At 46.7% G+C, this 19,030-nt stretch overlaps 1 protein-coding gene across 1 annotated transcript; it reads left to right on the top strand.

Annotated features, from left to right (window-relative positions):
- The first annotated feature begins 435 nt into the window (after window positions 1–435).
- LOC133572185 (receptor-type tyrosine-protein phosphatase beta-like) lies at window positions 436–17,314 on the top strand. The gene is made up of 31 exons (XM_061924979.2): window positions 436–543; window positions 811–3,039; window positions 3,588–3,863; window positions 3,930–4,193; window positions 4,278–4,553; window positions 4,652–4,918; window positions 4,995–5,261; window positions 5,341–5,604; window positions 5,730–5,993; window positions 6,096–6,359; window positions 6,451–6,714; window positions 6,784–7,053; window positions 7,144–7,407; window positions 7,519–7,785; window positions 7,849–8,139; window positions 8,213–8,491; window positions 8,565–8,714; window positions 10,375–10,630; window positions 10,699–10,793; window positions 10,859–10,964; window positions 11,033–11,110; window positions 11,400–11,420; window positions 11,495–11,576; window positions 11,661–11,751; window positions 11,813–11,889; window positions 11,961–12,095; window positions 14,374–14,496; window positions 14,593–14,756; window positions 14,831–14,966; window positions 15,034–15,141; window positions 15,229–17,314. Exons 1-31 carry the CDS (start codon window positions 492–494, stop codon window positions 15,241–15,243), a joined length of 7,695 nt encoding a protein of 2,564 aa, XP_061780963.2. The 5' UTR covers window positions 436–491; the 3' UTR covers window positions 15,244–17,314.
- Window positions 17,315–19,030: the final 1,716 nt, after the last annotated feature.

The following is a 19,030-nucleotide window of genomic DNA, read 5'->3' as shown; positions in this document are numbered from 1 at the left end:
CTATTTATGTATTTTTTAAATCCATCCATCCCATCCATTTTCTAATATAGGATATTATTGGAAAGAACCTAATTTGTTTTTCCAGACAGACTTGTGTGAAGGTCAGGATATTCCTCCTCTTCCTCCAGCCCAAGAGGACAGGATGTCAGCAGGGATAGGCTCTAGCTTACCCATCATGACCCTAAACAGAGTAAGCTTTATAGTAGATGTATGGATGAACATGTTCTCCATGCTGCACTCTAACTACACACCGATCTTTTCTCCCTAAAAACATTAAAGTCAGCTCCATTAGAGGCTCTAAATTGCCCTGCGGTGTCCGTCCTTGTGTTTGTGTGTGATGACCAGTGGTATTTCCTGCCGTGTAAAACGGTGTGCGTAGAAGAATTGAATGGAAGGAAACGTGGCGGTCGACTTTTTCCTGTCACAAAGTTACCGCCTGTTCACTGGTGTGAGAAATGTAGTCAGTGTTCAGTTGTGACTGACCAGTCGACATGGATACTCCTCTTTTGGTTTTATTTCTTCTGCTCAATGTCACTACTGCTTGTGAGTACACTATTTTTATATAAATTATGACTAGAAGCAGTTGAAGAATGCTCTATAGCACAAGTGACACTGTTTTAAGGAATTGGCTTAATGTCAAATATCTGAAAAACAAAATGCTTTAGTCCATCTTGTTTGATTATTATTACTAATAATAATAATGTACGACAGTCTTATAGTAGATTGTTTGGTCGTTAGGTTCAAATACAGTACAGTGTTTTCAAAAGTGGCACCCTCTAGTGGAACAATCAGTTTCTCATTACGTTTCAGACAAAAGACCCACGTCCACTCTCTCCTCTTCAAAGATGCCACAAGGGTTATATGTCATAGCCGGTGGACATTTGCCGACGTCGACGCAACCTTCAAGTTCAATTCCAGACAACAGCAGGTCTACCGATGCACCATCGCAACGCCAACATGAGACCTCCTCATCTTCATTGCTGGAGCAGAGTCAAGGGTCGACTGATACAGTTGGGACCTTTTCCACGGTAGGCGCATCCACCGCCAGAATGCTGCCTCCTTTGGCACCTCCCTCGCCACACTTTTCAGAGACTCCACAGCCAACAAAGTCTAGAAAGCCACCTGACGTGTCACATGGGTCACATGACTTCAGATCCGAAGCGACAGACAGCGCCTCAACAGTCATACCACCAATGTCAGCGGGTCGACAAACGCGGTCCGCAAGCGTCAAAGCCAGGCTAGCCCCTCCCACAACAACAACAACTGAACTCAGTGGATTGCCTTTAACCACGCCCCTAAAAACATCTGTGATTACACGTTTAACCTCAGCTATACCTAAAAACAACCCTTCAACAACACCTGAAACTACGAACTCACCCGTGAACATGGCTTCAACCTCACCTGTACCTAAAAACAACCCTTCAACAACACCAGTAACTACGAACTCACCCGTGAACATGGCTTCAACCTCAGCTGTACCTAAAAACAACCCTTCAACAACACCTGTAACTACGAACTCACCTGGGAACATGGCTTCAACCTCACCTGTACCTAAAAACACCCCATCAACAACACCTGTGAACAAGCCTTCAACCTCACCTGTACCTATAACCATACCTTCAACAACAACTGTACCCACACCGTTAACCTCACCTGTGAACATCCCATTAACTTCATCTGTAACTAAAAACACCCCTTCAACAACAACTACAGCCTCAACCTCACCTGTGAATATGCCTTCAACTTCAACTTTACCTGTAACCCTGCCTTCAACTTCAACTTCACCTGTACCTGTAACCCTGCCTTCAATAACAACTGTACCCACGCCCTCAACTTCACCAGTGAACATGTCTTTAAGTTCATCTGTACCTGTAAACATAACTTCAACAAGAACTGTACCCACACCCTTAACCTCACCTGTGAACATCCCATCAACTTCACCTGTTGCTAAAAACACCCCTTTTACAACACTTGTAACTACAGCCTTAACTTCACCTGTGAACATCTCATCAACTTCACCTGAAACTAAAAACACCCCTTTTACAACACTTGTAACTACAGCCTTAACCTCACCTGTGAACATGCCTTCAACTTCACCTGTACTTGTAACTGTACCATCACACTCAACCTCACCTGTTGGCATGCCTTCAACCGCAACTATAATCATGGCTTCAACCTCAACCGTAGCTGTGACCACGCCTTCAACTTCAACTGTACCAATGTCTTCAACTGTAACTGTAATCAGGACTTCAAACTCGCCTATAAACATGCCTTCAATAACACCTGTAACAATGTCCTCAACCTCAACTGTGATCATACCTTCAACAACACCTGTAAGCCTGCCTGCAACCTCACTTGTAGCCGAGCTTTTAACCTCAACTGTAGCCATACCTTCAACTGCAACTATAAACGTGGCTTCAAACTCACCTTTGACCACACCATCACCAACACTTGTAACCATTCCTTCAACCTCACCTGTCAACTCAACCTTAAACTCACCTGCAACTATGCTTTCAACCTCAACTATAATCTTGGCTTCAAGCTCGCCTGAAACCACAACTTCGGCAACACTTGTAACGACACCTTCAACCTCACCTATACCTGTAACCAAAACTTTAACACCTGAGACAACACAGTCCACTTCACCTGTAACCATGCCTTCAACCGCACCTGTACCTGTAACCCCGCCTTCAACATCTGAAAGCATGCCTTCAACCTCACCTATAACCACGCCCTCAACCTCACCCATCCCTGTGTCCAAGCCTTCAACAACACATGTGACCGCAGGGTCAAGCTGCACCGCTAACTTCACGCTGGTGAAGGCCACAGTGGACTCAATCGTGTTGACGTTCAGCACAACACCTTTGTGCTCCAGCTTCACAGCGGTGACACACAACAGCGTTACTGAATGTGAGCCGACTTGGAGGCTCAGTTACACCTTCACTTGTGAGATTGCATCGCTGGAGGCGGGGACTTTGTACCACCTGACTGTCACCTCGGCTGTGGATGGAGAGGGAGGCAATGTGTCTGTGCGCACAGGTAAGAAGAACCAATCTTGTCATGTCTCACCATTAGGTGGAAATGTTGTTTTGTCATAGGTTTGCATAGCCACCAGAATGTGCTCTTCACTCTGCTTTTTGTTGACTCTCTCAATTTTCGTCTCGTTACGCCTTCAGGCTAAAACCATGGAAAATAAATGATATTTCCATTGGAAACTTTGCCTTTCCAGAAAGACTGTATCATAAAAAGTGTCCTTCCTTCAAGTCTGTACTTCCTGTAGTCGTGATATAAGTGCGTTTGTAGAGGCCGCAGACTTCCTGTCTTCCATTGTTCTATTGTTGTTGACGTGAGGTGAAGCAGCACTCACTTTTCCTCTGAAGTGATTAGTCCTAAATGCAGCCTAGCTTATTTTTCCATCATATAGACAGTATGTGTTTGACTCACTGACTTGACCAGGACTAGGAAACTAACAAGGACTAGATCATCAGACCCGATTAATGGGTGCTTTCAGTGACCCGCAAAAATTATTTTATTGAAAGTAAAAGAGTCAAAGAGTAGCAGCCGTGAATTATTGTGTCCTCTGGCAGACCCGCTTGGTCCGACTCAGCTGGAAGTCCACAAAGATCCCAATGACTCGTTGGGCGTGCTGGTGTCCTGGTTTCCATCCAAGGGTCACGTGGACTGGTACGACGTCACTCTAATGGAATCCAGTTCCGGATTCATCCACAGGATGAATGTATCAGGAAGTGCGACCCCCCAGTCGACCTTCGGGTTTCTAGTCCCTGGGACCCAGTACAAGGTGGGCGTGGTCGCAAAAGCCGGCGGTAAGAGTGCACCACCCGTGCACCTGCTGGCAAATACAGGTGAGGTAAAACATAAACATTTTTTACATAGCCTGCAAATGTAATTGTCTCTCTGGTCCACCTCAGCTCCTGCCCCTGTGTCCCACTTGAAGCTGGAAAACAACGGGATTGCAAAACAGCTACGTGCCTCCTGGCTCCCGCCTGCAGGTGGTGTTAACGTCTACCATGCGACTCTATCAGCCCATGGCGCTGCCCCCCTGCAGCTGCACCTGAGTCCAAATGTGACCCAGGCCGTTTTCCAGGACCTGACTCCTGGGCGCCACTACGAGCTGTCACTGCAAACCCAAACGAAAGGAGGCACCGCTGAGGCCAGGACTAGCGCAGCGACAGGTACCATGCAAGTCATCCACAAGTGTCAATCAACAGAACAATGATTAGATTTTCAGTTCTTAAGCGTTGCTTGTTTTGTTTCAGTTACTAGTGCGGTGTCGGAGCTTTCAGCTTGGCCGCTGTCTGACGGCAGTGGTTTGAGTCTCACCTGGTTGCCACCCAGCGGTGACTGGGACAACTACAACGTGTTACTGTGGAATGGATCCGTAGTTCTGGTTAACGAAACTATCAGCAAGCTGAGTAAGCACTACTTGTTCTCCGTCACCAGCCTGGGCCTGGTACTGGGCCGAGCATATGGCGTGGAGGTCACAGTGCACAGTGGAACTTTGAGTAACACAGCGCGCTGCCAAGGACGACTGGGTTTGTTTACTTTGGCTTCTTTTAGTTGTTTAATTTCACTTCCTTTTATGAAAGGACTGAAGACATAATTTTGTTGACTGTCGCCTTCTACCCCTTAGCCCCTCAGCCTGTTCAGCAGCTACTTGTCCATCGTGCAGATGAGTCCACCATCACCATACAGTGGCATGGTCCGCTCGGCGAGTGGGATGGTATCACGGCAATCCTCCAACAAGGCGAGATGCACTCAATCCTAATTCAGAAGCTCCTCCCCAAAGAAGCCAAAGGTTGCACCTTTAGCGAGCTGACATCAGGGCGTCTGTACACCGTTACCGTGACAACCAGAAGTGGCAACCTTAATAGCTCTGCTTCTATCAACACATGGACCAGTAAGATTTTTGTACTATTTCATTGGTTATGCTGGACAACTAAAAATGTATACCTAATTTTGATTGTGTCTCTTAGCTCCGTCTCAGGTCAACAGGCTGCAGGTTTCTAATTTGGGAAGCACAGAGAGCCTCCTGGCCCAGTGGGACCAGGCCAATGGGGACCTGGACTTGTATCTTGTACTGCTGGTCCACGAAGGCAGCGTCATCAAGAACGAAAGTGTGGCTGTGGTCGCTAGCAGCCTCAGTTTCCGGGGTCTGAGGCCCGGCGCTCTCTACAGGGTGGTGGTGACCACCGTCCGAGCAGGACGTACGTCCAGACAATCTGTGGCAGAGGGACGCACAGGTAAGACCAGTCAGTCACTCCAAACAATAACAACAGAAGCAGACTTTTTAACTTCCAGTTGGTTTTCTGGTCTTCTCAGTCCCTGCTGCGGTTGGTGAGGTAACCGTCAGTAACAATGGCCGCATGGACTTCCTAAGTGTGTCGTGGCGTCCTGCTCAAGGTGACGTGGACAGTTACTTGGTGACCCTGAGGGACCAAGACAAAATGCTTCACACATTCATCGTCTCTAAATCGAGCCACGAGTGCGTTTTTAACTCTCTGGTGTCCGGTCGCCTCTACAACATCTCCATTGGCACTCGCAGTGGAACCTTCCAGAACCATACGTCTGTCCTGGAGAGGACACGTGAGTCGCACACGGCAAATGTGCACTTCTCATTGTGGTCCTTCAGTAGTTTGGTGCTACTGCCAAAATAAATACTTAAAATGTTAAGGTGAACCGTTTTTCTTTAAATGTTTGTCGTTATTCAGAACCCTCGAAGGTCCAGAACCCCACAGCGACACATGGGGCTCGTGATGACTTTCTGAAGGTGTACTGGCGTCCTGCCTCAGGAGACTTTGACTTGTACCAGGTGTCCATCAAGCACAACAATGTTGTGTTGCAGAACCAGACAGTGCCAAAGACGCAGAATGAATGCGTCTTTCACGGTCTGATACCAGGTCGACTCTACACAGTAGTGGTGAGCACCTGGAGCGGGACCTACGAGACCACCACTTCTACCTATGGTCGCACATGTGAGTGCTCAATTTCTTTCTTTGGTGATGTCATCTGCTAACATTCACGCACAACTTTGTTAAGACTAAATAATAGCAATTCACCTCTTGTGCATCTTCCAGTCCCGGCGGCCGTGCGGTCCTTATGTGTCACTAAACGGACCTCAGAGGATCTTCAAGTGGCGTGGTCGCCGGCCCCAGGTGACGTGGATCACTACGAAGTGCAGCTGCTTTTTAATGACATGAAAGTGTTCCCCCCACTCACCCTTGGCAGCGGCGTGGGGGAGTGTGTGGTGTCTTCACTCACACCTGGACGCCTCTACAAGGTCCTTGTGTCCACCTTTAGTGGCCCCAACCAGAGGACTCAATTCATCGAGGGCCGGACAGGTTGGTAATACAAACTGGACACACAGGACTGCACAAACATTCCAACATACATTTCACACCAACGTACACCATTTTGTTTTCTACTGTTTAGTTCCCAGTCAAGCAAAGAACATCCACGTGAGTAATGGCGGCGACAGCGGCAGTCTAAAGGTGAGCTGGACGCCGGGTCAAGGCGACGTGGACAGATACATCGTGGTTCTGTACAGACAGAACCGCCAGCTGGACTTGCGGTCCGTCCTCAAACATCAAAACCAGGTGGTCTTCGGCTCCTTGCAGCCCGGTCAGCTGTACGAAGTGACGGTGCAGGCGTTCAGCGGCGAACTCTCTAACAACGACACGGCCAAGGGACGCACAGGTGAGGCCCAGGCCAACCGAGTTGTGCTACTTGTGTTCTGGTCACATTACAACCGTGTCCTGTGCGTAGTCCCGTCGCCAGTGACGGCACTACAGGTGGAGAACCTGGCCGGTACCAGCAGCCTTCAGGTGAGCTGGCAGGTAGCTGCGGGCGTGTCTGACGGCTACTTCCTGCAGCTGCTTGAAGAGCAGGGCATCGTGTTAGTGAACGCCACGCTGCCCCCCACGTGCACCCAGCACATGTTTGACAGTCTCACCCCGGGTAAGAAGTACCGCCTCCTAGTCCAGACCATCAGTGGTGGACTCCAAAGCATTGTGGTCAGCGCTGAGGCTTGCACACGTATGTACAGACTTCCTATTAGTGCAGCTAAGCCACTTTTTCATCACATTATATATCTTTAGGGTTTGACTAGCTTCCTCTACCTGTCAGGACCTGCGGCTGCCACCCACCTGTTGGTCAAGAGCAACACCACCACCAGTCTGTCCTTTCAGTGGAGTCGGCCAGTGGGTCACTTTGATTCGTACGACATCTTACTCTGTGGCTACGACAATGCCTTGCACGTGAGACGCCGGGTTCCTCCTTCCAGCCAACAGTGCTCTTTCCAGGCCCTCCGACCCGGTTCTGCATACAAGATGGTGGTTGTGACTCGAAGTGGCGAGCAAAGCAATGACTCCAGCATTTGGGCCAGAACAGGTGAGGAGTGGATGACAAGACTTAAAACAACCTAGGTGTCACAACTCTGAACATTAGTTTGGATCAAATTGTGTGACCATCACCATCATCCCATCTATTTCTGCCCCCCAGTCCCGGCAGCAGTCACGTCTCTACAAGCTCATAGTGGGAATCAGTCGAACCGTCTGCGAGTGGCTTGGAAACAAAGCGAGGGCGACGTGAGCGGGTACCTCCTGTCACTCTACGGCCCCGATGGCTCACTGCAAACACAGGAGCAGCTTCTGCCAAATGTCACAGAGTTCGTTTTCGGTGACCTCAAGCCTGGACATCTGTACCGCGCCGAGGTGCTGAGTCGCAGTGGCGAGCTAGCCAACGGCGCTAGTATTCAGGCCAGGACAGGTGCGATGCAAAGACTTGTTAGTGTAAGGTCACCTGAGCAGTAACCGTGTATATCCTGTTAAGCTCCCAGACCGCCAAGATCGTTCCTGTTCGGAGGGGTGACCAACACCTCCATGGAGGTCACCTGGATTGCCCCCCCTGACTCTGACTACGACGATTTTGACCTGCAGTGGACACCGCTTGACCGGGTGACCATCATCAACCCGTACGAGAGTCGTACGTCCGGCAGTCGAATCCTGAGAGGGATGTTCCCAGGACGCCTTTATAACATCAGTTTGCGTGCTGTTAGCGGGGCCATGCAGTTTGGGGCCACGCCCTCCTACAGTCTGCCCATCCAACGCAGCATTCGAACCAGTACGTGCCCTCTTGACCTCCAAGTGAATGAGAGGTCACATTTCTACTTGCTAATCTTGTTTTGGTACCACAGAGCCTTCACCCGTTCAAGGCCTGCACTGCCACCCTCAGAGCTCCACCTCTATTTCCTGCTCCTGGGTGCCGCCGGAGGCTGACTTTGACTCCTACACCATTGAATGTGTGCACAAAGGCTCACAGACTCTGGTTTACTCACGCCGCACAGGCCGCCTCTCCACCGCCTATGTAATCAGCCAGCTGGAGCCTCACAAGCGCTACACAGTTTGGGTCAAGGTCATCTCTGACACCAGCACCAGCGAGGTGGCGCAGGGCACCGCGGCCACCATGATAGACCGTAAGTTACGGGACTAGTCCAAAGTGGTGGAGTTGCTACCTGAAGGTTAACTTCGTCATGAAACTGTCTGCAGGTCCTCCTGTACCCCCTCTCACCACTCGAGTGGACGTCACGTCAGCGTTGGTCACCAAGTCGTCCATCTTCTTCACGTTCAACTGCAGCTGGTTCAGCGACGTCAACGGTGCCGTTAAGTTCTTCACCGTGCTAGTGACAGAGTCCAAAGGCAAGGGAACAATTTGCTTTTATTTCCTTACTAGATAGCAACATGTGGCCTTCTAGCATCCCAAAATAGTCACAAGAAAAGTGCCCTCAGTTGTTAAAGGGGAACATTATCACAATTTCAGAATGGTTAAAACCATTAAAAATCAGTTCCCAGTGGCTTATTATATTTTTCGAAGTTTTTTTCCAAATTTTACCCATCACGCAATATCCCTAAAAAAAGCTTCAAAGTGCCTGATTTTAACCATCATTATAAACACCCGTCCATTTTCCTGTGACGTCACATAGTGAAGCCAACACAAACAAACATGGCGGAAAGAACAGCAAGCTATAGCAAAATTAGCTCGGATTCAGACTCGGATTTCAGCGGCTTAAGCGATTCAACAGATTACGAATGTATTGAAACGGATGGTTGTAGTGTGGAGGCAGGTAGCGAAAACGAAATTGAAGAAGAAACTGAAGCTATTGAGCCATATCGGTTTGAACCGTATGCAAGCGAAACCGACGAAAACGACACGACAGCCAGCGACACGGGAGAAAGCGAGGACGAATTCGGCGATCGCTTTCTAACCAACGAATGGTATGTGTTTGTTTGGCATTAACTAACTATGAACTAGGTTTACAGCATATGAAATACATTTGGCAACAACATGCACTTTGAGAGTGTAGAAAGCCCAATTTTCATCAATTAATATATTCTGTAGACATACTCTCATGTCAGCAGGCCAGGGAAGCTAGGGTTGATATTCTTCTCTTGATCATCTTCGGTGTGAGCCAAGACATCCAGGGGGTTTAGCTCGCTCGTCTGCGGGAACAAACTGCCGCCATTGCTTGCCGTGCTACCGAGGCCCTTTGTCCCTGAATTGCTCACACACTCCGGCAGATTCAATGGGGGTCTGGCGGCAGATTTCTTTGACTTTATCGTTGGAAATGCATCTGCTTTGAGTTTTGCAGGATAGTGAAGTGAAGTGAAGTGAATTATATTTATATAGCGCTTTTCTCTAGTGACTCAAAGCGCTTTACATAGTGAAACCCAATATCTAAGTTACATTTAAACCAGTGTGGGTGGCACTGGGAGCAGGTTGGTAAAGTGTCTTGCCCAAGGACACAACGGCAGTGACTAGGATGGCGGAAGCGGGGATCGAACCTGCAACCTTCAAGTTGCTGGCACGGCCACTCTACCAACCGAGCTATACCGTCCCATATATCCACACATTCTTGCCATCTATGTCGTAGCATAGCTTTCGTCGGTAAAGTGTGCGGAACAAACGTCCAATTTCTTGCCACTTTCGCATCTTTGGGCCACTGGTGCAACTTGAATCCGTCCCTGTTCGTGTTGTTACACCCTCCGACAACACACCGACGAGGCATGATGTCTCCAAGGTACGGAAAACAGATAATAACAGAGCTGATTTGACTCGGTGTTTGAGAAAATGGCGGATTGCTTCCCAATGCGACGTCACGTTGTGACGTCATTGCTCCGAGAGCAAATATTAGAAAGGCGTTTAATTAGCCAAAATTCACCCATTTAGAGTTCGGAAATCGGTTAAAAAAATATATGGTCTTTTTTCTGCAACATCAAGGTATATATTGACGCTTAAATAGGTCTGGTGATAATGTTCCCCTTTAAGTTCCTTTTTTATACAAATTGTGGTCCAATGAAGGTGTGGAGAGCAAGCAGCCAGAACAGCACCACCCACTGCCCTCCTATGTGGACTACAGCTCTAACAGTTCCATCAGGGCCTACCAAACAGCCGTCTTTGCCAGTAGCTCCAACGACGCCTGCAGTTTTGACATCACTTTGGGGACAGGAATGGACTCGCTGGGAGGGTCCTGTGACCGCCCAGACCTGCACTCTGACCTACGGGCTGGCATGCGGCACTTTTGCGACGGACCACTCCGACCCAAAACTGCGTACAGGTGCTGATACACACACACACACAATAGCGTTACACTCCATTAACACAAACATCAATGGTGTCATCTAGGCTCAGTGTTCGAGCGTTCACACACCTCTTTGACGACTCTTCTCCGCCGTTGTACGCCGACACCTTCCTATCGCAACCTGTCGTCACGGCAACAGGTGAGGTCAGCGGCAAATATGTGTGTGCACAAATGACCCTTAATTTCAAGGGTGCTCTCTGGCAGACCCTCAAAGCGGCGTCATAGAAGGCATCAGCGCCGCCGTCATCCTGATGGCCGCCATTGCGATAGTCTCAGCGCTGGTCGTCTACAAGCGCAACGCACGCAAAGTGTGAGTTCCTCTCACTCTGGGCCTTTTCTCACGTGGAAGGTGAGTCTAATGCATTCTGTGGCCCAAAGTATGCAGGAGAGAGCAACAGTCGACATGTGCGTGATGAGAGAGCGACCGTCGCCGCGGGGTCACCTGGGGGTTAAAGGGTGAGATCATGTGACTTGTCTTTGAAGTAGTACCTGACGAAAGTGAGTTCTCTGTCAGCAAGGCACTCACCTGTGTTGCCGGCTCGTTAGACTCATTTAATTGCAGAGTAAATCTATACTGCTATGCAAGCTGCACACTGACTATTCTAAATGTGTATAGTGTTGTCCATTGACAAGATATACTGGAATAAAACTGCTTGAAATGTGTACTAACTAGTAAGAGGTACTGTTCACTGCATCCACCGCATGTTGTGAAAAAAGACTAAAAGTTATTTCTTTCTTCTTATAGGAAGCGTCGACACATGTTCAGGTATAAAGAGAAAAAAAATGCTTCTTTGAGTTATACCTTTTTGGTAGTTGCTTACTTCCGCTCTGCTCCATCAGCCCCATCAGAGTGGCCGACTTTGAGCATCACTACAACAAACTCCAGGCCGACGCCCGCTTCCTGCTTTCTGGCGAGTATGAGGTGACACCCTTGTCTCTATCGCTACATGCGTCATATTGTGACACCTGTTGATGTATTATATATTTATTTACACTGTTATGTCAGAGCCTAAAGGACGTCGGTCGGAACCAACCGCTGGACTCAGCTTTGCTACCGGAGAACCGCGGCAAAAACCGATACAACAACATCCTGCCCTGTGAGTCTGTCACACAAACACACACTTTGGGGTATCGTGGTCATTGAGCGTTTGCTTGCAGACGACTCAACAAGAGTGAAGCTGTCGTATGTGGATGATGACCCCTGCTCTGACTACATCAACGCCAGTTACATCCCTGTGAGACACACCCACCCACATAATGAAGCTGACAGTTCCTCACAAACTGACTTTTTCTTGTTGTGTTTTAGGGAAACAACTTCCGTCGGGAGTACATCGCCACCCAGGGCCCACTGCCAGGAACTAAAGATGACTTCTGGAAGATGGTGTGGGAGCAAAACGTGCACAACGTGGTGATGGTCACACAGTGTGTGGAGAAAGGCCGGGTAATTAAGTCATCATAGTTATAGTGCAAATCTGGGGTGTCCAAATTCATGCACTCCAAATCAACTTTAGGGTTAAAAAAATAATATATAAATATATTATAATATTATTATTACAATAGTTATAATATAAAATAGCTAATAATTTAATAGTCATAACTAGCTCACTAATATAAGCATATATTAAAATATTAAATTTACTTTATACATACATAATAAGCTATAGTACAGACCTTGGGTAATATTTAAACATACAACTCATTAATGAGGTGCCAACCTTGAGACCTCCGATTTCGGGAGGTGGGGGTAGGGGGTGGGCGTGGTCGGGGTGGGGTGGGGGGCGTGGTTGGGGCGGGGACGTGGTTAGGGGCGTGGTCAATCTTTGCTTCCTGAGGAAGATCTTCAGTGCCAAGCACTTGGTAGTCCACTACTTCTTCCCAGAGGCTATCCAGGTCCAATCGCAACTGCGGCTTGGAACTTACAAGCTGTTATGAGAGTCGCGTATGTGTGTGTGGCCCTTTAATAGGTGAGCATGTGAGGTGAGTGACGTCAGTGAGTGTGTGGGCGAGAGAAGAGAGAGAGCAGTAGCGTGAGTGCGGGCGGGGACTAGTTTGTTTTGTGTTGGATTGGCTGTGTGCAAGCAATCAATAAAGCAAGATTTGCAACTAATCGCCGGACTCAGGCAGGAAAGGTGCAACAAAGCGTATTTCTTCATCTTACTCGCCGTCACCATGGCTGTATCTTCCTCGTTCTTCTGCTTCGTCTCCTTGTTGTGTGCGCAGTTGTGCATTGCACTCTCTAAAAGCCGTATATGTTATTGATGTTATAGATGGCAGTATTGTCCTGTTTAAGACAGACGAACTGCTTTACGGTAGACAAAAACGTGGCTGCTGTTGTTGTGTGTTGTTACCGCGCTGGGAGGACGTTAATGAAACTGCCTAACAATAAACCCACATAAGAAACCAAGAACTCGCTCTCCATCATTCTACAGTTATAACGTGATTGGGCAGGTATGCTGTTTATATTGTGGGTTAGCGGACTCAGGTCCTCATGGACCTGAGTCCGCCTGAATTTCGGGAGATTTTCGGGAGAAAATTTGTCCCGGGAGGTTTTCGGGAGAGGCGCTGAATTTTGGGAGTCTCCCGGAAAATCCGGGAGGGTTGGCAAGTATGACAAGACATAGCCCTCAGTGTTTTTGGCAACTAAACGCGTTAGAACAGTGTGTCTTAACCATTGTTAGGCCGCGAGCGCCCTCTAGGGGACCGCCAAAATATATCAGTTTCTCAGCTGTGGTCCGTATGGACAGCAGCGGTACTTAGTTGTAATGCACTTTTCCACCACGTGTGGCAGTAGTGATTATATCAAAAAATCTGGAGCTCATTCCTTAAGCGCAAAAAATATGACTGAAGTGGCGGAGCTGTATTTTCATACTTAAATTGTATTAACAGTTTATTCCACAATCATATATTATTATATTCATTATTAATTTATTTAGATTTTGTTATATATTAGCACTGCGTACCTGTATGTAAAAGAGTCTGTTCTTTTGCAGAATATTTCATTAGTATTTATTTTTTTAATCAGCATGACCTAATAAGCCTTGATAATAATCCTTGATTGACACATGCTTTTATATAATTTTACAAGGTTTATCCTGTTAAACTGTAAACAGCAGGCACAAGACATTAAAACAACATTAAGAACTTGTTGAATTAGGTCCTGAAGTTGATCAACTCTTGACACTTGTGATTTAGGGCTATATAAATAAAGATTGATTGATTGATTGATTGAACTCAAACCTCGCGTTGGAACAACATGCTTTTTGACCATGTTTAATCAATGTTGGGTTCTGACGTTGATTTGACCATTGAATTTTGGTCATTTTCCAACCAATATTTTACAACACAAATACAATGTTGAAACTACATGCTTTTTGATGACGTTTATTCAATGTCAGGTTGTGACGTTGATTTGATATTTGATAATTTCCTAACCAACAACGTGGCTCCAACGTTAGACACCAACGTTGTCTCCATTTACAAATAGAACTATTTTTCAATGTTGTTTCAAAGTCAGTTTTCAAGGAAATAGATAGATAGTACTTTATTGATTCCTTCAAGAGAGTTTCCTCATGTATGTGTAATCAATGTTGTATCAATGTTTTGTACCTGCTGGGCTCCTTACAAAGCGGAAAAGTTAGGCCCCGAGGTCAAAAAGGTTAAGAACCCAATTAGACTATGTAGGCTTTTAACCAAGTATGTGTGTGTGTGTGTGTGTGCAGGTCAAGTGCGATCACTACTGGCCTCGGGACCATGACCCCCTTTACTATGGAGACCTGATTGTCCGGATGCTCTCTGAGTCCGTTCTCCCTGAGTGGACAATCCGAGAGTTCAACATTTGCAGCGTAAAGATCTATCATTGTTTACATGACTCGGCACTGGAAGGTGTGTGGCATTGTGGGTAAAGTACTGCTGTACATATATATGCATGTGTGTAACAGGAGGATGATCTGAGGTCCATTCGGCTCATTCGGCACTTCCACTTCACCGTGTGGCCCGATCACGGAGTCCCGGACACCACCCAGTCGTTGGTGCAGTTTGTCAGAACTGTCCGAGACTACGTCTACAGGAGTCCTGGTTCTGGACCCACCGTGGTCCACTGCAGGTAGGCAGCTCGAGATATGGATTTTCCGTAAATGTGTGAATGATAGTTAATGCTGGTGTAATACTGTGCGTCAGCGCGGGTGTGGGTCGCACGGGAACCTTCATCGTCCTGGATCGGGTTCTGCAGCAGTCAGACAGCTCGGACACGTTGGACATTTACGGATGCGTCTTTGAACTACGCCTCCACCGCTCACACATGGTGCAGACTGAGGTGTGTGGACAAATTTGCGTCATTCAGGAAAGGACATTCGTCATGTGCCCTGTTGACCACCTTGCAGCGCCAGTACGCGTTCGTCCACCAGTGCGTCCGGGATGTGTTGCGAGCCAGGAAGTTGAGTAGGGAGCAGGATGACCTGGTCGTGTACGAAAACCTCAACCTGAGCGAGGTGAGTTTCGCTTTTGTCTTTTGTTTTCTCTCCCAATACATGTATGTCGTGATGACGACTGCAAATGTTACGTTTGTGTGTCCTCAGAGGCTGCGTCCGTGACATTCAGACAATTTCATCCTCTGATACTGTGTGTTCCATGGGCCTCACAGGGGGCAATGTGGTTAGCATGTCTGCCTCACATTCAGGATTAGGGTTTAAAATCTACATCTGAACACCTCGGTTTGCATGTTCTTCCACCCACATCCCAAAATGTTAGGCTAATTATATATTCTAAATTGTCCATCAATGTGAATATGAATGGTTGTTTGTATGTATGTGTCCTGCGATTGACTGGTGACCAATCCTAAAGCCAGCTGAGATAGGATCCAGCCTACCCATAACCCTATGGCAGTGCTTCTCAATTATTTTTTGTCATGCCCCCCTTGGTGGCATCATTTTTCTTACGTCCCCAGACAACTTATCATGCCCTGGTCTATGGATTATACAACTTTAAAGCAGGGGTTCTTAACCTTTTGGACCTCTGGGCCCAAATTTTCCACTGCATAGGGGCCCACAGCCCAGCCAAATAGTAACTCTTGATTTTAATCATATTCAATAATTATAGCGGGCCTACTTACAGTTTAACAGTGCTAAAATAAATCAATTATAACTAAATTAATAACAATAATAATAATATATATGTTTCTTAAATAAGGGTCAATAAATTTTAAGTTCAAATGAAAATACAGCTTTACCACTTTAGTCATAATTTGTGCGCTTAAGAAACTTCTCTATGACTTTTAGCTGTTCTTCTGTTTGTTTGATTGTTTCATTAGTGCAACTAGTGGTGGAAAAATATAATACATATACGATTGGTATTAAAGGTTCATAGCTGTCAAATTACAGCCGGCTCTGCTCCGTGTAGAGACTATGTACTCTCTCTCGGCTGTGTTGTTTTTTTCCGACTACTCCGAGCGGGGCGCAAACCCAGGTTGCCGGTGTGAGAGGCGAGCGTGTTGACGACTGAGCTAAAAGTCACGAAGCAGATGTATTCATCCATGAAATTATTTTTTTAAATGGATATTTTTGCGGGCAGCACGGTGGAACAGGGGTTAGTGCATGTGCCTCACAATACGAAGGTCCTGAGTAGTCCTGAGTTCAATCCCAGGCTCGGGATCTTTCTGTGTGGAGTTTGCATGTTCTCCCCGTGACTGCGTGGGTGCCCTCCGGGTACTCCGGCTTCCTCCCACCTCCAAAGACATGCACCTGGGGATAGGTTGATTGGCAACACCAAAAAAAATTGGCCCAAGTGTGTGAATGTGAGTGTGAATGTTGTCTGTCTATCTGTGTTGGCCCTGTGATGAGGTGGCGACTTGTCCAGGGTGTACACCGCCTTCCCCCCGAATGCAGCTGAGATAGGCTCCAGCACCCCCCGCGACCCCAAAAGGGACGAGCGGTAGAAAATGGATGGATGGATGGATATTTTTGCATTGTTGCCGTTCTGTTAAGTAAAATCATGATTTCCTTTTCAAAATGTGTTTTTGATGGGAAGGGGGGTGCTAAGGCTTGGGAGGCGCCCCCAAAATCACATCAGCCCCAGGGCTCCATTTAGGTTAAGGCAGCCCTGTCTGCGGTCCTCAATGGGACCAGGAGAAACAGGCAGACCTTTAGGTGGCGCTTGCGGCCCAACAGCGGGCCCGGCCCTATGGTTAAGAAACACTGCTTTAAAAGATGTCTGTATTTCATGTCTGCAACCATGTTTTAGCACAACCAATAGACCTGGGCAATGATCATATTTCCCGGTTGAGCCTGTTGATTAATTCGAGCGGTGCTGCCACCTAGCAGGAGGCTTGTGTATTGTTCAAGAATAAAAAAAGACACTAATACTGAAAGTCCCGCCCTGCCCCACTATTTGAGAAGCACTGCTCTCTAGGAAAAAGTGGTGTAGAAAATGTATGTATAATCATGCTTTATGTGTACATATTGTTGATTGGGATGATTGTTTTTGCACATTGCTGTTTTAAGTATTACAGAGTCTTGTATACATGTATATCGTCTTATTATATTTATCAGGCAGAGTATAATCAATATATAATATAATCATAGTATATAATATATATTATTCCTTGTGTGGTGTTCGGGTCTGTGGTACCCGTTTTCATTTTTTATTAAAAGAAAAATGATACAATTACTTATTTTTTCAAACTGAGACTCACTGACTTTGGCTCATTTTCTGTGAGGAACATATATCAGAATACATATTTAATGACCACATACCATACAACCCCCCCCCCCCCCACACACACATTTATATTACATATAAGATGTTTGGGTCCATTGGACCCGGGGCTAATAGAAGTGTGGAAATTGATGTTTTGTGTACCACACACACACACACACACACACACACACACACAGCAGGCCTAGACAGGGGGAGGACAGAGTGTAGGTACACAGAACATCAGAGGGTCAAATGTGCGAGAAAATGAGAGCAGACAGTGTTGACAAACATACTTGCCAACCCTCCTGATTTTCCCGGGACACTCCCGAAATTCAGTGCCCCTCCCGAAAATCTCCCGGGTCAACCATTCTCCCGAATTTCTCCCGATTTCCACCCGGACAACAATATTGGGGGCGTGCCTTAAAGACACTGCCTGTGGCAGTCCTCTACAACCTGTCGTCATGTCCGATTTTCCTCCATACAAACAGCGTGCCAGCCGAGTCACATAATATATGCGGCATTTACACACACGACTGAATTCAAAACATACTTGGTCAACAGCCATACAGGTCACACTGAGGGTGGCCGTATAAACAACTTTAACACTGTTACAAATATGCGCCACACTGTGAACCCACACCAAACAAGAATGACAAACACATTTCGAGAGAACATCCGCACCGTAACACAACATAAACAAAACAGAACAAATACCCAGAACCCCTTGCGGCACTAACTCTTCCGGGACGCTACAATATACACCCCCGCTACCACCAAACCCGCCCCCCATTTCCCGAATTAGGAGGTCTCAAGGTTGGCAAGTATGTTAACAAACAATGTTGCAACCTTGTGTGGGAACCGCAGGTGCAGAAACACAAAAGAAGAATCCCTAGTGGGATGCAGAAACTGGCAGAGAAATTTTCCGTGCAACGTTCATATTGTTATTATTCAGCCAGCGTTTGTGGGTCTGATGGACCCGTTGCATTTTGTGGCTTTTAATGCCTCACAATCAAACACTTTTATGTTAAGTATCTGTTCAGTATTTTAACATAAAAGTTTTTGATTGATTGATTGATTTTTTTGATTGAAACTTTTATTAGTAGATTGCACAGTGCAGTACATATTCCGTACAATTGACCACTAAATGGTAACACCCGAATAAGTTTTTCAACTTGTTTAAGTCGGGGTCCACTTAAATTGATTCATGATACAGATATATACTATCATCATAATACAGTCATCACACAAGATAATCATCAGAGTATATACATTGAATTATTTACATTATTTACAATCCGGAGTGTGGGATGTGGGGTGGGGTAGGTTTAGTTGATATCGACACTTCAGTCATCAACAATTGCATCATCAGAGAAACAGTGTAGGACTGACTTGGTAGGATATGTACAGCAAGTAGTGGACATAGAGAGAGAGATCAGAAAGTATAAGAATAAGTATCTACATTTGATCATTTACATTTGATTATTTACAATCCGGGGAGGTAGGATGTGGAAGGGAGGGTGTTAGTTTAGGGTTGAAGTTGCCTGGAGGTGTTCTTTTAGTGCGGTTTTGAAGGAGGATAGAGATGCCATTTCTTTTACACCTGTTGGGAGTGCATTCCATATTGATGTGGCATAGAAGGAGAATGAGTTAAGACCTTTGTTAGATCGGAATCTGGGTTTAACGTGA

Source organism: Nerophis lumbriciformis, linkage group LG29, assembly GCF_033978685.3.
Source record: "Nerophis lumbriciformis linkage group LG29, RoL_Nlum_v2.1, whole genome shotgun sequence".
Classification (NCBI taxonomy): Eukaryota; Metazoa; Chordata; class Actinopteri; order Syngnathiformes; family Syngnathidae; genus Nerophis; species Nerophis lumbriciformis.
The sequence above is the reverse complement of the archived record's forward strand: the minus strand, read 5'-3'. Positions and strand labels throughout refer to the sequence as shown.